Raw genomic sequence first — 26532 nt, 5'->3', positions numbered from 1 at the left:
GTGACGCCTGTGTCGGATGGGTGTGGTGTGCGTGCAAACCTGCCCTCAGGGAGTGGCTGTGACATGCTGACAACGAGAACAGTGACCTGCACACCACCAGGACTACGCCTGTGACGGGTAGCAATGATGGCTACCAGTCTGAGCGTAAGCGGAGTGGTCTGGCCTGTCGTACGCCGGACCAGCGCAGGGCTTGCCACAATGACACATGGGCTCTGGGCGAGGTACAGTCCATGTCCGGACATGGAAGTGAGTAATGCGTGTGTCCCGAATTGTAGTGTTCACGGGACACGGCACACAATATGCAATGTAGCACCCTCCCACAGGATGAGCATCATTGACGCAAGGGTAACCACTGCCCCTACATTCATCCACGCATGCATACATGACTGATGAAAGACCTGACACAGCAGTGCGTCAATGGATGTTTATTGCACATCCAGTGCAGTTATGCAGATGGAGTGGTTCAGGGCAATGCCCAGCACACTACACAATATGGGCCAGTGGAGGGCCAGCCAGAGTCCATTCAGGGATGATAAGTTCTGCTGAAGGGAAGGGTACAGTCCGCAGCCTGGTCGACGTGTCATTGGTCACCAATTCGAAAGTGGCAGTTCATGTTGCTGTCCAAGGTGAGTGCACCGGAGTGTGTCGTGGGTCAGTCTAAGGTCATGAGGCCATGTGCGGGACCAAGCAGAAACAGGCCAGGTGGAAGTAATGAATGCTAGTGCCTGGTCATTCTGACCACAGTCCCATCCGCGTACTCGTCCCCGGGTGTGTGCCCTGCCCCACCTGTGGGTGTTGCAAAACCGGCTGCCGCACTGTGTGCCACTGACACATCAGGGGCCTGAGTGGATCTGGATGCCGCACTGTGTGTGACTGACACATCAGGGGCCTGAGTGGATCCGGCTGCCACACTGGGTGGCACTGACACCCCAGGGGGCGGGGATGTGGATGGTGTGGGGGTAGCATCATTCATCTGCGCCACGCTTTGTGGCAGCAATACCATGGTGGAGGTCAGTAGGGCATAATAGATCCCAGCTACATTTCGATGATATGCAGCAGTGGCTGCCATCCTTTCTGCCTCCATCCGCACCATGTCCTCCATGAGCCTCCGTATGTGTGCCTGCTCACGGCTGGAGCCACTCTGAGCGGACAGGTGTTCTTCTCTCCGCATCATGACTCCAGCGATGTCAGTCAGGGCCCATTGGAGACCATGGGGCGGACATAGACACCCAAGGATGGCATCCAGTTTGGCAGCCATGATGCCGAAGCCCACCCGCACCTGCTCAGCCGTCTCCATCTGGCACTCCAGCACACAGCACTGGAAGGCCATGTGTTGTTCCTGGAGGTCTTGGGAGGGTGTGGGTGCCTCCTGCTGTGTGGTTTGGGTGGTGGGTGGGGTCTAATCGATGTAGCTGGGCTGCCCTGAGCCTGGAGGTGAGTGGCGGATGAGTTCAATGATGTCTTGGATGGTTTGGGTATCAATGCTGGCGTTGTCCTCCTCGTCATCCGTGAAGAGTGGCTGGGACTGCTCTGCAGGAAATGTTGACATGCCCCTGCGATGTGAAGGGGAGATGGTGTATTACAATGTGTCCACATGTGTGTAGACGCATGGTACAGGTTGACATTCAGACAGCATGGCATTGTACATTGTGACAGTCTGTAGATCTGGGTGATGACCCAGAGTCATTGTGGGTGTGCACTGTGCTCTGCTTGCTTGTGCATGTGTTCCATTGTGGCCATCTCCACCCTTCCCCCCAGTACCTGGTGGTCACTCAACCTGTTGCAGTTGTGTTGTGTCCTGTCGAGCAGTGTCCGGTCCCCCGACTCCGGCCACAGTCTCCACACTGATGACTGTCGACACCAGCTCCTCCATGTCATCCAGCTCCAACTGTGGCGCTGGGCCCCCACCTCCAGTCTGCATTGCTGCCTTCTGGTTGCCGGAGAGTTTCTCCTTGGTCTTCTGCTTGATGTCATTCCATCGCCTCTTGAGCTCGTCCATTGTCTTCTCGTGCTCTCCGACGGCATTCACCTTGTCGATGATGTCCCGCCATATTGCAGTTTTGGTGCCCAGTGACACGTTGGAGGTGACGAAGAGTTGTTGATGGTGTTCCATCACCTCTGTGACTATGATCCTGTTCGCCTGCGGACTGAACTTCGTCTTCCTCGTCTTCTTGTCCTTGCCATTTCCTGTCCCCGTGGTCCCAGGCTGGTCGTCCAGGGTGCTTGTGGGGTTGCGCTCATCCTCTGCGCCTGCTTCGGCTGCCTCAATGGTGCTTGGGTGTAGGTCAGTTTGTGTGTGTGTGTGTTTTCTCCTTTTATGGGGATTTTTCCCACCCGCCAGGTGTGTGTTGCAGGCCTGGCGCTGCTTACCGCTGATTTCCTCATTGCGCTTTGGACCATCGCAGGTTTTTTGGTGTTGTGGTTTGTGTTTTTACCTCCATCGAGGTGGTTTTATCGCAGACATTGTCCGCGGTGTCGGCAGACTATCGCATGCTACCGCCTTGTTGTGAATCCCACGTTGTCACAGGGTTATTTTCCCGCAATGGGCTGCAATATTGAAAGTTGTGTTACGCTACTCTTGCTTTAGTTATCACACGTTCTTGTGAATATACCCCTAAGTATTCTGATAGATGGAAATTTAACCCTGGCCATCAAGTGATCGCTACGGTTTCCTCCTGCTTCTATCTGCTCAGGGTGATTAAGAATATCCTTCCCTTCATCCCAACACATGCCAAAAAGACAGTGATCACAGCCTTATTTTTATCTAATTAGATAATTGTAATGGCCTTTACATTAAAATTCAGGAAATAATAATAAGCAGCAAAGTGTGCAGAATGCAGTAGCTAGGCTTCTTTTAGGAATTCATCAATTCAAATCCGTTTCCAAGGAAATTAGGCAACTACACTGGCTCACAGTGAGAAGCTGTATCAAATTTAAAGCCCTGTGTGCAACCTTGAAGACATTACATAATATTGGCCCTAAAATTCCTGAAGTGCTCCTTTGAGTGGTATGTCCCCGGCAGACAGCTACGCTCCTCTAGGGCCAAGTTAATAAAGGCCCCCAGAGTCCGCAAGGCAAATTGGGGAGGCAGAAGCTTTATTACAGGAACAACCAAGCTTTGGAATAGCCTCCCTTCCCACATCAGAGCCCTGCCTACACTGATCTCCTTCAAGAAGGAGCTCAAAACTTGGCTATTTAACAGCTAAGCTCCCTTTCGTATTTGGTTAAAGCTAGCGCCCAGACACCCATGGGTAGACATGCGCTTAATAAGTTGCTATAACATAACATAACAAGCGCAGCTGGGCTCTGCTCAACCCCCCATTATAGGAAAGGGGAGCATGGAATGCTTTCCCTGATTGCCAGACCCTTACCCTGTCCAGGGTGGCCTCCTCACATGATAAAAGCAGGTGGTAAACCCATTATTTGGACAGGAATAGAGGCATGACTGTGATTTCGACCCCATTAAACTGTGTGAGCACATTATTCCCTTTCCTGGGTGAACTAAATCATAATAGTAGACATGGAGGATGTCATCTGGGTATGGTAATTCCATCCACAAAGTATCCTCTTATACCTACACACCTTATTCTGGGCAATATGTCCAAAGTAAAGCATCTGTCTGCCCTCCCTCATGATTAGATGGCTTGCTTGTCTGTAATTTCCCTACTGTTTCTTTGGCTTTCCTCCCTGTTCTTGTGTTTGTCCCACCTCTTGAGTATGTTTTCCATCAGTTTGAGTTTTACCCCTCAATAAGGTGGCCTGGGCTCGTTGTTCTTGCTGGTCACCCCTCTCTTTGCCAATGTTTGCTCTGCATATGTACAAACATGCATTCTCAAAGCCAGCAGTACAAGTGACATCAATGTGATTTACCAATGCTTTTTTTTTATGAAGGTGCTCATGATGTAGGTCTCCACCGGGCGCCCCATATTTATGCCCTCGTGAGTGTAAACTGGGGTGATATTATGGTCCCAGGGATAGGATTACACCCAAAAAATCTTTATTTGATCTTTTAGAGCAGAATTCAGGAGCCCTATTATCAATTATTCAATCAATCAATCAATCAATAATACATTTATATAGCATGGTAATTCACCCCAAGGGGTCCCAAAGCACTGGAACAGTTTGCTGCTGCATGGCGGATTATTCAAACATCCAGGTCTTTAGTTCTCTTTGGAATTGCTGGAGCGGCAGTGCGGTCCTGAGGTGGACGGGTCGTTTGTTCCAGGCCTTCGCAGCCAGGTGTGAGAAGGCGCGTCCTCCGCTGTTGCCTCCGAGGATTTGTGGAGTGTCTGCGAGGGTGAGGGAAGCTGAGCGAAGGTGTCTGGTCGATTGGTGGAAGATCAGGCCTTTGTTGATGTATGCTGGCCCTTTGCTGTGCAAGGGCTTGTATGCGTGGGTCAGCATCTTGAACTGGCATCTCTTCTGAATTAGGAGCCAGTGTAGTTTCTTGAGATGGGGTGAGATGTGGGTCCTTCTGGGGAGGTTGAGTATGAGTCTTGCTGCTGAGTTCTGTATTATCTGGAGTCTCTTCAGGAGGCATGAAGTGATTGAGGAACATCCATTACAATGCAGTCATTACATCGCACTGCTTTTACAACACAACTGTTACAACGCAACTGCCTGTACATCGCACGCCATTACAACGCATGCCATTACAACGCATGCCACTACAACGCATGCCATTACAATGCAGTGTAAGGTAAGTAATGGAGATTTTTTTTGTTTTAGAGTGGACATGGGTTTTGGGGTACATGGGAATAGTAATTTTTAGCCGTACACTATCCAACACTTACCCTACTGTTGCACTCACTGAAGTGGGAATAGTAATTTTTACCCCTACACTATCCAACACTTACCCTACTGTTGTCCTAAAAGTTCCCCATCAGTTTTAGAATTTCTTTTAAACTTCTCTGCCTCACTTACAAAGCCGTGCAGGCTGGCCCCTCAAATGCTCTGGGGTCTCTGCTCACCCGTTATACTCCCAGTAGGTGTCTGCGATCTTCAGACGCTAACCAACTGGTAGTGCCCCGCTTTAAAAAAGCCAGATGAGGGAGCAGAGCCTTTTCCATTGTCGCTCCTCTACTCTGGAATGGCCTTCCTCTGGAGATTAAGTCATTACCCTCCCTGTCCTTGTTTAGGAAAGCTCTCAAAACCTGGTATTTTATAAGGGCCTATCAGTAAGTTCTCCTGTTCTTCCCAGTCAGTTCTAGTTGTTAGGCGCCTTGACGCCCATTGGGCTAAGTCTGCGCGATATAAGTTTATTTCATTCATTCATTCATTCAAGTATTATGCGTTGTAATGGTATGCTTTGTAATGGAATGCGTTGTAATGGTAGTTTTTAAATATGCATTGTAATGGCATGCATTGTAAAATCATGTAATGTAATGGTAGTTGCGATGTAAAAACATCATTGTAAAGCAAGCGTTGTAATTATATGCGTTGTAACGTCATATATTTGCAGTGATTTCAACATAGAGTGTGTTTCCATAGTCCAGTCTGCTAGTTATGAGGGCCTGCTTGACAGTCTGTCTGGGGTTTGCCAGGAGCCACTAGAAGCTCTTGCAGAGCATGCGAAAGGTGTGGAAGCAGGCGGTTGAGATTGTGTTGACTTGTTTCTTCGTGGATAGCTTGCTATCCAGGATGATGCTGAGGTTGCGGGCATGGTCTGTTGGGGCAGGGGGTTGGGCAAGGTCTGCAGGCCACCACATGCCGTTCCATGGCGGGGGGTTGTTTCCAAAGATGAGGACTTCCGTCTTTATCATCCTCAAAGCAATCTCTGTCTAAACGCAGGCACAAAGCTTTTCCTGAAATGTTGGTATTTACAGAGCATCCACTAAATTGCTAAACCTGGGAGATGGAACGTGAGCTTTAGCCAGGACGGCTCGAGTCATGGAGCAGTGGTTGCCTCTCTGTGCTTCCGAGCTATGGTGTCTGCAGCTGATGTTCTAACTCAGTGATGCACAGTCAGTACATGTCCTGTAAGCTGCACAAATTCACATGACATGACAGAACATGTAAGATGAAATGCATGAAGACGTTTGCCTGCCTGTCTTACCACTGGAGTCTTGCAGTGAGTGACTGCTCCTTTATTTCATATTTGGCCGTGCATCTTTCACTGCACTGTATTGCTTATTTATTACGAGGGCCAATTAGTGGCGCAATCTGGGTGAGCAGTTTGCAATCTCTTCCTAGCATTCGTAACCGATAAATCTTTCATTCCGGCCCCCCTTCTGATGTACGATGTTACGTAAGGCGCTGCTTGCTTGCAGCAGAAGCTACGTTCCCAGGGAGCCCATCCCCGGGAAGGGCGGTATCTCAGAGCACAGCCCTCACGTCAGAAGCTTTGCCTTTACGTTTCGAAAATACAACTGCAATATCGATCAGCGTCCGGTCCTCACCAAGAAACCAGATGTGACTCTACAGCAAATGATGTTCCAGTTTGATGAGAACATCAGAGGCCGGTTTAATGAAGCTTTGTCTATGTACAAAAGCCATACAATGTCCATAGAGCTGTACATACGTGTGGCTTTGTGAAGCCTCTTGTGTGATAATGTATATAGGGCGAATAGGGACTGATTATTTTTATTGCAAGAATGTGCTACAGATAGAAAAAAGAAAGCAATTAACTACTTAAACATGGCCATCATATACTTGATTTAAACATTTGTAATGAGAAAAATCACTATATATATATATATATATATATATATATCTACAATGTGATCCCCAAGGCTCAATGGGCTCAAACAGCGGGTGCTAACCGTGAGCAAAGCCGCGAGATAGCTGAAAAGCGTTGGTTGAGTTGTGCAAAATAAACTCCTTGTGAAAACTCTACTCTGGAGTGCCGCATTAATTGTGTGTGAAGTATATATATATTCACTGAAAAAACCATAGGTTTCACACACGTTATAGTTAGTGCAGGCCACTATAACTCACGCGACCGCAATCCTCTGCTGATGCTAATACTGTATTTAGACACTTATTTGCCCATGTCTTCTTCCATTAAATTTTAGCTATACATATATTACAAATATTTTTTTTTCATAAAGACACATATGTCATCAGCAGAGGATTGCGGTCGTGTGAGTTATAGTTGCCTGCACTAACTATAACGGGGGAATTTCATTGTTTTTTTACGAGTGAAATGTACAGCTAACTATAACTTGTGTGAAACCTATGGTTTTTTCAGTGAATTTGCAAGGTTTTTTAAATGCTAATTCCTAACTATAACGTGTGTGAAACCTATGGTTTTTTCAGTGAATTTGTACGGTTTTTTAAATGCTAAGTTACTTTACGCCATTCGTGGCGTGCGCGCCCAGTTAACGCAGTTCGTTCCGTGCGCGCACCGCGCGCCCACCTTACGCAGTTAGTGCCATGCACGCACGGTGCCCACGTTACGCGGGATGGGACATGTACGCACGATGCGCTTCGCGCACCGTGCGCACATGGGGGACATATTATGCGCTTCCTTGTGAAAGGAATTCATTTGTAGTTTCAAATATTTTATATGTCATGCACAAATGGTGCCCTACGGGCACCATTTGCACACGGGGTGGGGAAAGTGTGGATAATTTTTTTAAAAAAAATCTTTTTAACCGTACGCGTACGGTAAGCGTAATCGGCGATTTTTCGAAAAAAATTAAAATTGTTTTGTTGGCCTTGGGAGTTGTTGGGGAACACCTATATCGATGCTGGGTGGTTTAGAACTGAATATACTGCCCCTTTAGATGTTTTTGGACTTTGTTTATGGTGCCCCCCTCAGAGTGCGAGAGAGAAAATGGCGGCCGCCGCTTCCTGGTTTCGACCGAATGGAATGTTTACTTAGATCGAACAGCCAATCAGAATCGCGCTCGCGCACGTCACCGTACGCGTACGGTAAGCGCACCGTAAGCGCACCGTAAGCTGGCTCAGATATATATATTGATTTAAAGGCTATTTTCTCAGAATCTACTGAACAGATTTACCCCAAACCTACAAAAGGCACTTCCTTGACCTGTAGACTACCTCTCTGCCAAATTTCAAGGAACTCTGTTCAGCCGTTCGGGCTGTAGCTGTGTCCAAAGGCCCTATGGAAAAATGCATGGGAAAAACGCGTTTTGGGACCCCCCTTTTATCTCAGCCCCCGCTTGACGAATCCCCCCGAGACTTTCAGGGTAGGAGCGGAGCGCAGCGCCCCACCTATTTTGAAAATTTCGCGAGGATTCGTCGACCGGTGCCAAAGTTATTCAAAATAGAATGTTGCGGTTTTCCTATGGAAACAGGGTCCTAACTATAACTACCTACTGGCGACCGCCAGTAGGTAATGTGTGTATATATATATATATATATATATATATATATATATATATATATATATATATATATATATATATATATATATATATATATATATATATATATATATCCACACCAGTCCCACTTCAAGAATGGGCCCGACACATGCTCCGAGGTTTAGGTAAAGATTTATTGCTTCTTCAGGCATAGAACAAATGTCCTGTAAAATGCGGTGAAACGCTGGGCAGACGCGTTTCAGCCTGACGGCTTTCCTCAGTGCCCGCTTCACTATTATTGTTGTTACACCTGGGGGCTCATTTTAAAGATGAAATTACTGTTTGCTCATTGGTGCAAACAATATGGCCCGCCCTCCACTACTTCCAGCCTCGTCAGTCCTGCGTTAGTCCATGCCGGTTTTTCCATGCCTCTCGCTGTTGAATGCTGGTCCAGTGAACAGCATATTCAAACACCCAGTGGTGTCCCAACCTCTGCTGGCAACGAGACGCACATTTTCTTCAGCAGGGTACGCAGGGAGCAAAGATGACAAACTCCACTCGAGCCTCTTCAAACAGCATACAGCTGCTTCCTTTCTCCCCAATTGGCCACAAACTACAGTGAGTATTTTGGACCATCCGGTGGGGCGACGTGCTGTGTTTTTCTACCATACCACTCTGCACAGGTTATGCACGTAGATCCAGAACGAAAGGGCGTGCCGGCAAAGCGGTGCCTGCAACCGCTTACATATCCACACCAGTCCCACTTCAAGAATGGGCCCGACACATGCTCCGAAGTTCAGGTAAAGATTTATTGCTTCTTCAGGCATATATATATATATATATATATATATATATATATATATATATTATCTACTGGCGGTCGCCAGTAGATAGTTATAGTTAGGACCGAGCTCCCATAGGAAATCTGAAAATTCTATTTTGAATAACTTTGGCGCCGGTTGACTAATCTTCGTGAATTTTTCAAAACGAATGGGGCGCTCCGCTCAGCTCCTACCCTGAATCTCTCGGGGTGATTCGTCAAGCGGGGGCTGAGAAAAAAGGGGGGTCCCAAAACGTGTTTTCCCCATGCATTTTCCCATAGGACCTTTAGTCGAAGGTACAGCCCGAACGGATGAACAGAATTACTTGAAATTTGGCAAAGAGGTAGTCCTCAGGTCAGGCATGTGCCTTTTGCATATATGGTGTCAATCTGTTCAGAAGTTCCTGAGAAAATTGCAGTTAAAAGTACATAAATATCTATATGCGCGCACCGTGCGCGCACAATATGCGCACCAAATGTCCGCGAGCGTAATTCTGATTGGTGGTTAGATGTCAGTCAACATTCCAATCGGTCAAAATCAGGAAGTGTCGGACGCCATTTTGTGTGTGACAGTGAAAAAGAAAGGTGGAGAACGTGAAAAGGGGGCAGGGTAGAGAGTTCCTGACCCCCTAGCCTTTGTCAGGGGGTCCCTGAAGGACCCCGAAGGGTGAAAAAAACATTTTATTTTTTTTCAAAAAATCGCGGGGTGCGCGCACCGTGCGCGCACCATGCGCGCACGGTGAAAAACCCTTAAAAAAAAAAACATTTTAAACTGTTTATAAGTTTAGCAAAGATATTAACTATGCTGTTCAACTTTATCCAAATTTAAAAAAAAAGAGCTGAGCCATTCCATATTACAGGACACAGTCAATCTATAACTATATACGTAGGTAGTTTATTGTAAAATAAACATATAAAAAATATAATAATACATACATAAATTAGCATTTAAAAAACCTTACAAATTCACTAAAAAAACCTTAGGTTTCACACACATTATAGTTAGCTGGACATTTCACCCGTAAAAAACCATTGAAATTCCCCCGTTATAGTTAGTTCAGCTAACTATAACTCGCGCGACTGCAGTCCACTGCTGATGACGTCACATATTACATCACTCATGACATGGTCAGTGACATCACTCATGACATCACTCATGACATCTCAAATGACATCACTGATGACATATTGTCATATGACATACAAGTGTCTAATTGGAGGTTTTTTTTTGTAAAATTAATTGTATAACTGACTTATTAACAGTATCTTAGTGAATACAGTGGTGTAATATGTGACGTCATCAGCAGTGGATTGCGGTCGCGCGAGTTATAGTTAGCTGAACTAACTATAAAGGGGGTATTTCAATGTTTTTTTTACGAGTGAAATATCCAGCTAACTATAACATGTGTGAAACCTATGGTTTTTTCAGTGAATATATATATATATATATTACCTACTGGCGGTCGCCAGTAGGTAGTTATAGTTAGGACCCTGTTTCCATAGGAAATCCGCAACATTCTATTTTGAATAACTTTGGCGCCGGTCGACGAATCCTCGAACGTCGAACGCGTTTTTCACATGCATTTTTCCATAGGACCTTTAGACAGGGCTACAGCCCGAACGGCTGAACAGAATTACTAGAAATTTGGCAGAGAGGTAGTCCTCAGGTCAAGGAAGTGCCTTTTGTAGGTTTGGTGTAAATCTGTTCAGTAGATTCTGAGAAAATAGCCTTTAAATCAATATATATATCTGAGCCAGCTTACGGTACGCTTACCGTAAGCTTACCGTACGCGTACGGTGGCGTGCGCGAGCGCGATTCTGATTGGCTGTTAGATCTTAGTAAACATTCGAATCGGCCGAAACCAGGAAGCGGCGGCCGCCATTTTCTCTCTCGCACTCTGAGGGGGGGGCTGTAAACAAAGGCAAAAAACATATAAAGGGGCTGTTTAGACAGCGCCCATGCACATAGCCATGTTAGTTGAGTCCTCAAAGATCCCCCAAGGCCAAAAACGGTAAATTTTTATTTTTTGAAAATTTCGCCGATTACGCTTACCGTACGCGTACGGTGCGCTAACGCTAAAAAATGTAATAAAAAAAAAAACACTCTCTGTGCATGGCATATTATTGTCATCACTTACAAATTAAATTTAACAGATTACCTATCACAAGGAAGCGCATAATATGTCCTCCATGTGCGCACGGTGCGTAACGTGGGCATGCGGTGCGCGTAGCGCACTGCGTGCCCACCTTGCGTGTACGGCACTAACTGCGTAAAGTGGGCGCGCGGTGTGCGAAGCGCACCGCGTGTGCGCGCACGGAACGAACTGCGTTAAGTGGGCGTGCACGCCTTGAATGCCGTAAAGTAACTTAGCATTTAAAAAACCGTACAAATTCACTGAAAAAACCATAGGTTTCACACACGTTATAGTTAGGAATTAGCATTTAAAAAACCTTGCTAATTCAATGAAAAAACCATAGGTTTCACACATGTTATAGTTAGCTGGAAATTTTACTGATAAAAAACCAATGAAATTCCCCCGTTATAGTTACTGTAGGCAACTATAACTCACGCGACCGTAATCCTCTGGTGATGACATATGTGTCTTTATGAAAAAAAAAAAATTGTAAAATATGTATAGCTAAAATTTAATGGAAGAAGACATGGGCAAATAAGTGTCTAAATACAGTATTAGCATCAGCAGAGCATTACGGTCGCGTGAGTTATAGTTGCCTACAGTAACTATAACGGGGGAATTTCATTGGTTTTTTATCAGTAAAATTTCCAGCTAACTATAACATGTGTGAAACCTATGGTTTTTTCATTGAATATATATATATTTATACCAGTCAGATGTGCCGTCTTCTGTTAATATTTATGAAGGATACACAAATAAATTACCACCAAACCGAGCACTTAATCACAGCCTGGTACAATTTTGCATCGCCTACATACTTCATGTTTCAAAAAAGAGAAAGAAAATAAATCACAATTGAAACAGGCACAAGTTACCGCTAAATACATTTAATATAAAAAGAATCTAAAATTAAAATCTATACTTCGATTCAAGTTTATTACTAAAGATGAAGGAATTTTTTAGGCGGATGTGTACCTAATCAAAGGTTCAGATCGAGTGTTGATTAGCAAATCTCTGAAAGCATCAGGCTTCAGAAGCACATAAATCCATGAGAGGGAAAGAGTGATCATTGCCAGGGCCGGACTGGCCATTGTGCCACTCTGGCCTTTTCCCTGAGGGCTGCAGCCTTAAAGGGCTGCTTTCAAGGCAGGATGAACTGCCGTGACACATGGTTCCACTTTAGTTGTGGCCTCCTGCAGTGAGGGGAAGGTTTGAATATTTTTGCCAGAGCTGAATTGGGTCTCCAACCTGGCCCTGGTCATTGCCCGCCGTGGTGACTTTGCGCCGGAACTGTGGACACCACAGGCCCAGGAAAAACGAATATGACCTCCAATGAACACTAAAAGAAGAAACTAATGATGTCTGCTATGGGATGGTGGATTAGAGACCCAAAGTCACATATACCTGGCTTGCACCTTTCACAATGGTCCTGGGGTAAAATGCAGCGTAAATGGACATCCAAAGGAAAGCTCAGGAACATTTGTGAAATTATACTAGAACTATGAACTGCAGTAAACATTGCTTCCTGTGTTAAGATAGCTGTGAAAAATAACATTCCTACTCAGATTACATTACCTGTACGTCTATTAATTTATTTAGTTATTAAGAGTATTTATGCAGCACAAAGCAAGCTAAATAGGCGGCAAAGTGCTGGACAATCAATTGGAAATGCTCTGAAGTACACAACTTCACAATTACGGTCATGATGTCAACCGCATTGTGGTCAGTATGAATGTGGGGGCGCCCATATAGAAATAAGCATGTTTCTGTAATGTACAGCACTTATTGAGGTATTTGGATTTAAAGTCTGGAGTGGCACAAAGGGGAAACAATAGGAATGCTGCCAGATTAATGAGCAGTTGCTGAGATTAATATGAGCATTCCACCCATCACCTTTTTGTTTCTCACACTGCAATGGCCGAAGTGCTAAGGAAACGCCAATACAGGCAAGGGGATGTGGCGCAGCAGCCAGAGCTGTTGACTCAGGAGCTGGGGCTCTGGGTTCAAATCTCAACATCGGTGCAACATCCGGTGCTTCTGGGCAAATCACTTAATCTCCCCCTGTTCATAGACAGCGCCTGGATGTCCTCACAGGTGATTAGCAGCGCTATATAAATCCAGAAAGTATTTCATACATGGGTCTGATAGCTCTCTGTGCCAGTGGACTCGTGTTCCAACTCACTGACGATGCCCACCCTGGGTAAAACCAGTCAGATGTTGCATGTGTTGCCATTCAGAGATGACATGGCCAGGCAGTTTGGCTAGGCTGGACTGATCCTATTGAAGCAGGAAAAGGCGGCTTTGCATATGGTTGATTTCTGTCCAGAGTGGCAGAGTGAGCAAAAGAACAAGGGGCAGGAATGTAAACCAGAATAATTACCACTGACTGAGATTAATTCAAATATTACATCCATCAGCATTGTTTTTTGGGGGGATTGTGCACTTAATAATGGATGTTAAATACTACTGAACGTATAAGAACATTACATCAACCATATGAGATTGAAAGGCTGGGTTTTAAATTGCAAGCATTCAACCTGCAAGCAAATTCTTGTAGTGGCCACATAACTGGCTGAATTCCTGTACCACTACTTTAAATAGAGTCCTTCGGGTTACACAAGGGTCTCGCCAACAAAACACATCAACCAACTGTGGAATCTTTCTAGAACAGCAACATGTGTCCGGTCGGTTGTGCAGTTACTTTGATTCGCTTCAAACCTATAATCAGCAGATTACACATATACCTCTGCAGCAAATACAATACCCACCTGAGCTATGTTACCAGTACTATGTCTTAAAATTCGAGAAACAAAGATGTCTGCAGCAGGTATCTTATTCACCAAGCTTTCATAAATTAGAGACTACGAGACCCCTAAAGTAAGCTAGAACATGTTTACTACACAGTTATCCTTGTTGAAAACTTCTTTAATGACCAATCTAGAACAATTTAATCATATGGACCAACAGATTGTAGTCTGACTATCATTGGCTCTGCCCCTTAAGAATCCACCCTTCTGTGCCTCACATCCTTTCTGCCGGGCCAGCTATTTGAGGGTCCACAGAGTACTTTTCTATTAACAGTACTACAAATTTTTATCAATAACTTTCTTTCAGAGCACATTGCAAGGTATGAAATATGTATATTTATGCAAATCGTGCAGACTCATTTAGAAAATGTAATTGAGGAATGTTGGAAAAAGATGAAACTCGTTGAAAAATGTGAATTTACAATCCCCGAATCTTGAGCTTGTTTCATGCTGTACAAAGATGCATGTCTTTCGGCGCCCTAACAACTCTCATAGGAACTTACTTTCTTTTGAAAGTGAACAATCAAAGTAAATATTTATATTTCGCTGTTTAAACAACCGTATATATAGAATATTGTTTTTGAAAAATCAGCACAGTAGAAAACTTTAAAAGTGCACAAAAGTATAAAAAAAAAGAAAATTCTAAGTAAAACTTTAATACCAAGTTTATCAATTTGCACAACTTTACTCCATATTTCATTTAAAGAATCAATCAAAAAGCTGAACGCCTGTGTCATCATGCCCAAACACAATCAGTTTGCATGTGAAATTATAAAGGACTAGAATTATTGTATTAGGGTTTTAAATAGAAAGCACTTTACTTTGTTAATTCCAAAATCTGTTAACTGCAGTACCTTCTCTACTTTGCGCACTTCTAAAGATTTGTAACAGCTAAAAGCTAAACATTATTTTCATCAAGAAGACTTATACTCACTGATATAAAAACTGAACGTGTTGGTCAGTTGACTGGTTCTAATTTCACAAGGCCCAGAGGAGCTAAATGTTGTCACTGATAATTTATATTTTCCTGGCTCCTTCAGGTCGGCCACAAATTCATGTGCATTCTCGTCCATGGTCGAAAATTCTGTTGAGTTCCCTAAATCAGAAAACATGAAGTACAGGTTAATTAAAATGTGAGAAGGCCTGCCTCTTGCTGAATTGATTTATTATGAAAAAGCCAATAGCAGGACCCCCCCCCTTAAGAGAGACGCGCAAGGGATACAATTTACAGAAATTATTTTAATCTCCTTAAATCATTTTGTAAAGGGCCCATCAAATTGCATCAAATGAAACAGGTTACATTACTGAACATCTGTGAGCCTATGGGAAATCATTTCAAGCAGGGAATATGATTATTATCACAAAAGCTGATAGACATAACAAATTGGGCGCAGGTTCAAGACTGATTTGCATATGGCTGGGTCCAAACTGGAATGGCATGGTGAGCATAAAAACAATGGATTTAGGCCCAGATCTCCGTACTGGGGTGAATGTATGACATTGTTCTGCATTCTGTCCATCAATTCTTCTTTTTGCATTTGTCAGCCTGAGTGGGACGGGTATGCCCAGACGTGGGTCCCGTGCTCTCCATGACACTGGAGTCAAGCTATCCTGGCTGATGAGGGTTGAAACCCCTATGGCTGGGTCCAAAGTGGAATGGCATGGTGAGCAAAAAATGATGGATTTAGGCCCAGATCACCATACTGGGGTGAATGTATGACATTGTTCTGCATTCTGTCCATCAATTCTTCTTTTTGCATTTGTCATCCTGAGTGGGACGGGTATGCCCAGTCATGGGTCCCGTGCTGTCCATGCCACTGGAGTCAAGCTATACTGGCTGATGAGGGGTGAAACTCCGAAACCGGTCCTAGGATGCTTGTTTCCAGTCCAGAGAGGACCTGACCTGGCAGTTCGGGCTGGTCTGTTCCCATCGGGCACAGGGTGAAGACTGATTTACATATGGCTGGGTCCAAACTGGAATGGCATTTTGAGCAAAAAAAGATGGGTTTAGGCCCAGTTCTCCGTACTGGGGTGAATGTATGTCATTGTTCTGCAATCTGTCCATCAATTCTTCTTCTTATAACAAAATAAGAACCAAGAAAATAAATCAGATGAAAAACAAAATCCTGAAATATGCATGAAAAAGTCATAACGAATCTGTTTAGTCAATGTTTTATGCTCTCATCTTAGTCTGTGCAACTGTCTGCGTTCTTGCATAAAATATATCCAACATGTAGCAATCAGAACAGCTTCATCTTCCTAACACTAGCCATTTACCAGTGTATTTTGCATGCCAGAACTAACATTTATAACATTATCCCTCTTAGTAATGATGTTTGAGTTATAACATGCAATACATCATTCACACTTAAACGTATCCTCACATGGGACTGGAGCATAGTATTTCACTTTTCTTCCTACAAACCATAAAATTTCTTCCCATTAAACTCAATTTTTTGGGGAAAAAAGACAACTTAATAAATATATTAGTATAGATTTTTTATATATGCCAGTGCTATGGTGCTAGTAAACAATTTCAAGTAAATGGTGTAAAACAACTTCAAGAGATTGTATTCATGAATTTATTGTTGTTTCTACTTTTAAAATCTGATTCAGGATTTAGGGCCTTTTTAAATTTTTTTACACATATTTTATTAGTTTTCGTAGTACAACGACACCCAGTGTAAAAGGCATTCACATGAACGGCACAAGTGACACTTCAATATTTGCTAATGTCAGTACATTATATACTCAGTGACATTCGTATGTGATTTACAGTATGTTAGCAACAACAGCAATTAGTATGCCTGTATATACAACGTGATTCAGTATAATCCAATGAAAGAAAACCCAGCCATCACCCACAACTACTAACATAACAATAGTGTCCCACCCGCTACCCCCATCCCTCAGACTCATTTAATGCTACACCTGGGTCTTTAGCCAGCATTCCTATCCTATTTTATGCATCAGTTCTTTTGGAAGATTTATTGTTTCTGTTCTACCTGTCACTATTTGGCATGAACAGGGCTGTCCCATGCCTATCCAGTTAGGTGCGCCATTCAGTGTGTTAAGTTATCCATTTTCAGGGCCTTATATGGAGATTTGGAAAAGCTGTGTATCAAAAATTGGCAGATGTCCTACCTACCCAATTTACGGATCCCTCATCTCACTTAGAAGTGGGGGAACCCCTGCATTTCCGATTATGGAGCCTGAACCAGCTCTGCATCAAAAGCTCCCTCCCTTCTGCTGATGAGAATGCTGTTGAACCGGCTGCCTTTTTAGAATCAAGCCTGCAAGAGCTTGTGCTAGCACATGCGTTTTGCTTGCGAGACACTGTTGTATACATAAAAGGACTTGGAGACTGCCCGATGCTTACTTTTTGTTGGTTTGCGTGGCACTCTTCTTTACAGCCTCGTAATATATCATGGCAGGCCTAACAAAATTTCCGTTCCTCTCTGTGGAGCAGGGACAGAGCACTGATTGATTCAACTTACTCAGTGCCCGTCCGCTGCACCCGACATGATTGGGGTACTATTTTGTTCTGTTTAACCTTTGTTCTGTTTACCTGTTTATCTGTGACTGGCAAAAACGTGCCCAGTAGGACAAACAAAACTGAAAAGATTTTTGTTCTATAGTAAAGTTTCTTTTCATTTGCCAAGACTTCTTTTCTCACTTTGCACTCACATTTCCTTTTGTTTTTTCTCGTGGGCGCTGTTCACATAAGATTAGGATTATTTTATTGCAAAGTGGCATTGTTTCTTTCTTATGTGTAATTTTGTAAAAAAATGCTTCAACACATAATTGCAAAATGAACAATTGATGGGCGGAATGCTGAACAATAGCAAACATTCACCCCCATTATAAAGATCTGGGCCCAAATCCATTGTTTTTTTGTTGACCATGCCATTCCAGTTTGGACCCAGCCATATGCAAATCAGTCTTGACCCTGCTCCCCATGAGAACAGTCGAGCCAGAACTGCCAAGCATCCTAGGACCGGTTTAGGGGTATCCCCCCTCATCAGCCAGGCTGGTTTGACTCCAGTGACCTGGAGAGCACACAACCCATGTCTGGGCATAACCGTCCCACTCACGGTGACAAATGCAATAAGAACAATTGATGGACGGAATGCTGAACAGTGTCAAATATTCACGCCCAGTATAGAGATCTGGGCTCAAATCCATCCATTTTCTGGTCATCATGCCATTCCTGTCGGGTTCTCGGCGATTGCCGTTTCCCGACATCCCACGAAGCACGCACAACATTGCCGGGATCCTCACTTCCGGCTGGAAGCTGAGCCCCGGTCTAGTTCTTCTCCTGCCACAGGCTGGTCCTGGAAGCACTTCCGGGGTAAACGCCTTATCTCCGCGTTTCCCGCCGGCTCTGTGCTTTGAATTCCAGTTCCGAGGCTTCAGCGACGGAGGAGTGTTTCTGTCCGCTACCAACACGAAGGTACTTACGGTGTTGGGGGTTCCCGCGCAGGAGCGCTCTCGTTCTGGCACCATTGCTGAAGTGCTACAGCTGTAGCATTTCGATCGGCAAAGAAGCAGCGCAGCAGCGTTGTTGAACTTGTTTCTGTGGGTGAGCAGCGCAGGAGCGCCTTACTCACATTTCTTTGTTTTGTTAGCAGCGCAGGAGTTCTTGACTGTGTATTCGGAGAGCGGCGCAGGAGCGCTTTACGTGCTATTTGATACACCGCGCAGGAGCGCTTTGTTTGTTTGTTTTGATATACCGCGCAGGAGCGCTTTGTTTGTTTATTTTGGGACTACCGCGCAGGAGCGCTTTACTTGTTTACTTTGGGGGAGCCGCGCAGGAGCGCTATTATTTGGTTACAGTTAGGGCTTCTGCTGAATCACCTTTAGTAGGAGAGTCTCGCTGGATTCCGGAAACAGAAGCACTGGTGAGTCCCGGCAAGAGAACAGTTGTGTGTGTTTTAGGGATAGTCTGGAATAGCCTGGGGTTAGGTTACCAATCCTGTTATTGTTTGTTTTCCAGCTGCCCCGGGATACCCTGCACGCTCCATTCCCATACCACCGCCCTACGTCCTTAAGCGGCTCCCATCCTTGTGTCCATCTCATCCCTGTTGAGTTTCCTATCCAAGGGGGGTCAGGTTGGTACACGGACGGGCGCTCTTGTCGTCTCTGCGGAATTACTTCACAAGCAAAGGTAAGTCTTGTGGGGTACCTGACAGAATTCAAAGCCCACGTTTACTATTCCACCCAGACGACATGGGCGACCCGGAAGTCACCTTGCAGGACATAGCAGTCATGTTGGCTGCCATGCAAGCCGAGAACCTTAGTCTACGCCATGATGTAACGTCCATCCAGAGTCACATGGCATCCGGGGTTTCCAGTCCTTGGGGCACTACCCCTAGTTCCAGAGTCATACAAGAAGGGCTGTTGAGGCCGCCTACCTTCACCTTTGGGGGGGCCCCCGCAGCTCCCACTCAGAGCTCCGCCATTCAAGTCGTAACACCTCATCAGGTACAACTGGCACCACCGGAACGCTTCTACGGCGATAGTACCAAGTATGGGATATTCCTCCATCAATGTCACCTACATTTCATGGCCAGAAATACGGCTTTTCCTGATGATGCCTCCAAGGTCGCCTACATCTTATCATACATGGGAGGTGACGCCGCTCAGTGGTCCATTTCGTTTGTAGAAAACGACGATCCCATGCTCCACCACTTGCCGACGTTCACAGAAGCCATGCGGCGGATGTTCGCTCGCCACACCTTTGTACAGGCCGCAGATAACGAGTTGCTTAGCTTAAAACAAGGCAACCAAGATCTCCTGCATTACATCACCCGTTTCAGCCGGCTGGTCATCGAGGCTAATTGGCCAGAGGACAAGAAGGTGCCAGTCTTCTATCGAGGATTACGTGATGACCTGAAGGACCTCATCGCACAGTTACCCGACCCGCCTGAGGAAATAGGTCCTTTCATCGACTTGGTGGTGAAGATGAATTTTCGTCTCCAGGAAAGAAAGACCGAGAAAGGGAAGGGCAGTGAAAACCGGTTCTTATCCTTTGGAGAAAAAAGCGTTGAGAAAACAAAGGACGAAGCTTCCCCCCAGGGTGAAGCGTCAGAACCCATGCAGATCGGGGGCATACGAGGGCCGTTGACCGCTCACGAGCGAGAAAAGAGAAGGAAGCAGAACCAATGTCTGTATTGTGGGAAAAGCGGACACTTCGTCAGGGAGTGTCCAGTGAAACCCTCTAAATCAAGGGGCAGACGGCCGTTTGCGTTGCCCATCACAAAAGGCGATCAGATGGGAAACGAGACAACCCAGTAGACAAGGGGATCCGTCCTCTGGGTTCTTCGTATCACACTTCAGTGATCCCCGCAGTATTCGATGGCAGTCATCATGTAGGCATCGAAGTCTCCTTACAGAATCAGGCGGGCAGAACCTGGTTGGTAACCGCCATGCTGGATTCCGGTGCGACAGGCAGCTTCATTGACACCGGTTATTCGAGTGCCTTGGGTATACAAACCGTGGCAAAAGAACAACCCGAAGCAGTCAAGGCTGTTGATGGAACGGACTTGACCTCTGGCCCAATCCGACATCAAACCGAAAAGATGTCCATGCTTCTTGCCAACCAACATGCTGAGTCCATCAGTTTTGATGTTATCGACGCTCCGCAATTCAAGGTTATATTGGGGTTGCCGTGGTTGGTGAAGCACAATCCCCGAATCGATTGGGCGGCCAGAATAATTCACCTGGATTCGGAATACTGCTGTGAGACCTGTTATACGAGGGACAATCGTCTGGGGGCTCGCTCGGTGCAGGCGAGATCACTACCCGTTGATGGCATGGGGTCGGTTTCCCACACAACCATACCAGAGGAATATCAGGATCTGGCAGAGGTGTTCGATAAAAAAGGAGCCAACACCCTGCCACCACACCGGTCGTTTGACTGCCGCATAGATTTAATCCCTGGCTCCACGTTGCCATGCAGCAGAATTTATTCTCTCACAGAAAAGGAGAACATCCACCTTCGATCCTATTTGGATGAGTACCTGGATAACGGGTTTATTCGCCATTCCAGGTCTCCGGTTTCCTCTCCTCTTTTCTTCGTGTCGAAGAAGGAAGGTGATCTGAGGACCTGCATTGACTTTCGGGCGATGAACGCCATCACGGTGAAAAACCGGTACCCCCTGCCTTTGATCACCAATCTACTGGATCAAGTAAAAGACGCCTCCATTTATACCAAACTCGACCTGCGGGGTGCCTACCATCTAGTAAGAGTCCGGAAGGGGGACGAATGGAAGACCGCGTTCCGGACGAAGTTCGGTCTCTTCGAATACCAGGTTATGCCTTTCGGACTCTGTAACGCCCCCGCAGCTTTCCAGTACTTCATCGACGAGGTATTGAGGGACTTTATAGATGTCTTCTGTATCGTCTATATAGACGATATCCTGATTTATTCCCGTAACAGCGCTGAACACGTGCAGCATGTGCGTTCTGTCCTCCAACAGCTAGGAAGACATCGTTTGTACGTCAAACTGGAGAAGAGCGTCTTTCATGTCACCTCTGTGGAGTTCCTGGGACACATCATAACACCTGAAGGTATCCACATGGACAACAAAAAGGTAGAAGCCATCTTGTCTTGGCCTTCTCCGGAATCCGTAAAAGGGGTTCAGCGGTTCCTAGGCTTTGCCAACTACTACCGCAGGTTCATCACCGGTTTCTCCGCACTGGTGGCTCCCATAACACGCTTGTTGCGAAAAGGTGTGCCATTCGGGTGGGAGCAGAACGCTGAGAGGGCCTTCCAAGAACTAAAAAGACGTTTCACCATAGCCCCCGTGCTGGTGCATCCGGACACGGAGCAACCTTTCATCGTGGAAGCAGACGCCTCGAAGGACGCTATAGGAGGGGTGTTGTCCCAACGAAGCACCGACACAGGACAACTACATCCGGTAGCTTTTTATTCCAAAAAATTACAACCAGCGGAACGCAACTACACTGTGTCTGACCGGGAGCTGCTAGCCATCAAAACGGCGTTCGAGGAATGGCGCCACTTCTTGAAGGACGCCAAACACATAGTGACCATCTACACCGACCATCGGAACCTCCAGTTCCTGCGTTCAGCCCGTGCCCTCACAGCCCGACAGTTGCGATGGACCTTATTCTTTAACGAATATAACTTCGTGATCACGTTCCGACCTGGAAAGGACAACGCCAAGGCCGATGCCCTCTCACGGCTGGACGACCATGACGAACCTGCCGAAAACCCCGAGCCGGTTCCCATCATATCTGAAAAACATTTCCAGGGCGTTATAGCATCTACAGACTTCCTAGCTCAAGTAAAGAGGGACGTGAAGCGGTCCGATCCGATAGGCCTGGCCACAGACAGCGAAGAGGTGACTTGTGTGGACGGATTGCTGTTCAAAGGGGAACGGTTGTGCTTACCTGGGGTACCAAGTCAACAAAAAGCAGTCCGTATGTGCCATGATCATGTCCTTGCCGGTCATCCTGGCTATCACAAGACACTCGAACTAATACAAAGACAATTTTGGTGGCCAACACTGGTGTCCGACACAAGAACGCATGTAACGAACTGTACCATCTGTCTGTTAGGCAAGAACAGCTCTGAGCCGTCGGTTGGTCTGCTGCGTCCCATTCCGGTGCCACCGTTTCCCTGGCACACCGTCTCCATGGACTTCGTGGTTGACCTTCCCATCACCAAGACTGGACACACCACGGTTCTCACCATAGTCGACCACCTCTCCAAAATGGCGCACTTCGTACCCTTGTTGAAAGTACCCACGGCGAAGGACCTGGCCCTGGTTTTCGTGCACGAGGTGGTTCGCCTCCATGGCATTCCATCTGTGGTCATAACGGACAGGGGCTCGCAGTTCGTATCCCGTTTCTGGAAAGAAGTATGCAGACTCCTCGAGATGGACGTGCGCTTATCCTCAGCGTACCATCCCCAGACCGATGGTCAGGCCGAGAGAACAAACCACACTATGGAGCAGTATCTCCGATGTCTGTTGCTGATGGTAGAGAAGGAATGGTCTGCGGTACTATGGTTAGCAGAATATGCATACAACAACAGCAAGCATTCGGCCATTGGCATGTCCCCCTTCTTTTGTCTCCATGGTCGTCACCCTCGCACATCTGCTTGGGAAGTCCCCCGGGACAGCCAGTTGCCTACGGTGTGCGCCTATCATGAGACTCTACATAGACTATGGCAGCAGGCGCGCTTTGAGTTGTCCAAGGCGAAGGACGCCTACAAGGCGCATGCGGACGCCCACAGACAGAAGGAGCCTGAATACAGAGTGGGCGACAGTGTGTGGCTTTCGATTCGGCACATCAATGTGCATGGTCCCAAGAAACTGTTGCCCCGTTTTGTGGGTCCCTTTGCCATCGACAAGGTGGTTATTCCTGTGGCCATGAGGCTCTCGCTCCCATCACACATGCGGATTCACCCTGTATTCCATGTGTCCCTTCTGCGGGCGGTCCGCTCTGACAACCCAATCCCCTCTCCTCCTTCTCCTGTGGTGGTGGCGGGCCATGTTGAATATGAGGTCAGGGCCATCTTGGGGTCTCGCCGGGTGCGAGGTAAGCTTTTCTATCTGGTGGACTGGAAGGGTTACGGTCCGGACGAGCGGTCTTGGGAGCCCTTGTCCCATGTGCGCCATGCTCCCGTTCTGATCCGTGCTTTTCATCTCAGTCACCCCCTGTGCCCTCGCCCTGCTTGTCCCTTCTAGGTCCGGGGGGTTCGGGGGGGGGGGAAGTCTTTTGGGAGGGGGTTCTGTCGGGTTCTCGGCGATTGCCGTTTCCCGACATCCCACGAAGCACGCACAACATTGCCGGAATCCTCACTTCCGGCTGGAAGCTGAGCCCCGGTCTAGTTCTTCTCCTGCCACAGGCTGGTCCTGGAAGCACTTCCGGGGTAAACGCCTTATCTCCGCGTTTCCCGCCGGCTCTGTGCTTTGAATTCCAGTTCCGAGGCTTCAGCGACGGAGGAGTGTTTCTGTCCGCTACCAACACGAAGGTACTTACGGTGTTGGGGGTTCCCGCGCAGGAGCGCTCTCGTTCTGGCACCATTGCTGAAGTGCTACAGCTGTAGCATTTCGATCGGCAAAGAAGCAGCGCAGCAGCGTTGTTGAACTTGTTTCTGTGGGTGAGCAGCGCAGGAGCGCCTTACTCACATTTCTTTGTTTTGTTAGCAGCGCAGGAGTTCTTGACTGTGTATTCGGAGAGCGGCGCAGGAGCGCTTTACGTGCTATTTGATACACCGCGCAGGAGCGCTTTGTTTGTTTGTTTTGATATACCGCGCAGGAGCGCTTTGTTTGTTTATTTTGGGACTACCGCGCAGGAGCGCTTTACTTGTTTACTTTGGGGGAGCCGCGCAGGAGCGCTATTATTTGGTTACAGTTAGGGCTTCTGCTGAATCACCTTTAGTAGGAGAGTCTCGCTGGATTCCGGAAACAGAAGCACTGGTGAGTCCCGGCAAGAGAACAGTTGTGTGTGTTTTAGGGATAGTCTGGAATAGCCTGGGGTTAGGTTACCAATCCTGTTATTGTTTGTTTTCCAGCTGCCCCGGGATACCCTGCACGCTCCATTCCCATACCACCGCCCTACGTCCTTAAGCGGCTCCCATCCTTGTGTCCATCTCATCCCTGTTGAGTTTCCTATCCAAGGGGGGTCAGGTTGGTACACGGACGGGCGCTCTTGTCGTCTCTGCGGAATTACTTCACAAGCAAAGGTAAGTCTTGTGGGGTACCTGACAATTCCATTTTGGACCCAGCCATATACAAATCAGTCTTGATCCTGTTCCCCATGAGAACAGTCCAGCCCGAACTGCCAGGCCTGGTCTCCCTGGCCACTGGATTCAAGATAGACTTGTTTCCGGTCCAGGGAGGACCTGGATTGTCAGATTGGGCTGGACTGTTCCCATGAGGCTCAGGGTCAAGGCTGATTTGCATATGGCTGGGTCCAAAGTGGGTGGCACGGTGAGCAAAAAAACAATGAATTAAACCTAGATCCTTGTGACTGGGGATGAATGCTTGCATTGATCAGCATTCAGTCCATCATTTGTTCTTTTTACTGTTAACACATTATCATGCGGTATACCCCAATCCACCCCGCTCCAATCCCCCTGACTCCAATCTATGCCAATCCACCCACCTCACCAATCTGCCCTACTCAATCCAATCCAGCCCAGACAATCCAATTCACCCCACTTCAATCCAAACCACCTACCACAATCCAATCCACACACTTCAGTCCTCCCAACCCACTCCAATTTGCCCCACTTCAATTTGCTCCACTCCAATTTGCCCCCCTCAAATCCAAAATAATCTGACCCACTCCAATCTTCCACACTCCAATCTGCCCCACTCTAATCCAAAACAATCTGCCTCACTACAATCTGCCCTACTTGAGTCCAAAACCGTCTGCCCCAATACCATCCAAAATAATCTGTCCCACTCCAATCTAAAACAATGTGCAGCACTTCAGTCTGCCACACTCCAATCCAAAACAGTCTACCCCACTCCAATCAATCAAATCAATATAAAAAGTTAAATAGCCACGTTTCTAAGCTCACAATGTGCCCCACTTTAGTCTGCCACACTCCAATCTGACCCACTCCAATCCAAAACAGTCTGCCCCACTCCAATCAATCGAATCAATTAAAAAGCTAAATAGCCATGTTTTTAAACTGCGCTTAAAAGAACTAACATCCTTAGTAGCACACAGGTGCAAGGGAAGTGCATTCCAGCCTGCAGCAGCCAACACAGGAAAAGAGGTGCCTCCCCATCTCTTCCTCTTCATCTTAGGCACCACTGCCAACAGTGCATCAGCAGTACGGAAAGATCTAGATGGATGATAGTGAGGAAGTCTCTCAGTAAAATAGTTGGAACCTAGGCCATAGAAAGCTCAATGGGATAACACATGTCCCTTGGACTTCACTCTCTTGCGAATAGGCAGCCAGTGCAACTCTTTGAGATGAGTCTGTATAGAGGCATTCCTCTGGATGTTGAGCAGGAGGCGGGATAGAGCATTCTGCACCAACTGAAGTCTCTTGAGTTGCTACTGTGGGATACCCCAATATAATGCATTGGCATAGTACAGCCGATCTGTTATGAGGGTACCGACTACCATCTTCTGACAAGGAGACGGAAGAAGGAACAAAAATTTCATCAGGAACCGAAGAAGTCCATAACTGGTCCCAACTACTCTCTTCACCTGTGGTTTGAAGGGCAAGTTGTCATTTAAATTTACTCAGAGATTCAAGGGAGATAGAGCAGAGCTAGGCTAAACTTCACCACCCCAAGAGGGGGTGGGGGATGCGACAACTAGAACTTCTGTTTTACTTGTGCTGCACTGGAGATTACTTCAGCGCATCCACTGAAACACCGCTGACAGATACGCTTCAAGTCTGTAATGGGCGATAGAGATGTTCCAGCCTCAAGTTAAGAGGATCTGCGTGCCATCAGCATAAGAGATGACCTGCACTCCAAAGAATCCACCAGGGTTGCCAAGAG

General features: G+C 46.6%; 1 protein-coding gene across 6 annotated transcripts in view; it reads right to left on the bottom strand.

Annotated features, from left to right (window-relative positions):
- The window catches only part of PTPRO (protein tyrosine phosphatase receptor type O), a 922864-nt gene that overhangs the window by 331730 nt on the left and 564602 nt on the right, over positions 1–26532 (bottom strand). For all 6 annotated transcript variants that reach the window (XM_085652640.1, XM_085652641.1, XM_085652636.1 and 3 more), the window contains exon 6: positions 14967–15128. In XM_085652640.1, coding sequence (XP_085508766.1) covers positions 14967–15128 — 162 coding nt within the window. The remainder of the gene's footprint in view (positions 1–14966; positions 15129–26532) is intronic.

The sequence above is a fragment of the Triturus cristatus genome, chromosome 4_1 (genome assembly GCF_964204655.1).
Source record: "Triturus cristatus chromosome 4_1, aTriCri1.1, whole genome shotgun sequence".
NCBI lineage: Eukaryota > Metazoa > Chordata > Amphibia > Caudata > Salamandridae > Triturus > Triturus cristatus.
The sequence above is the reverse complement of the archived record's forward strand: the minus strand, read 5'-3'. Positions and strand labels throughout refer to the sequence as shown.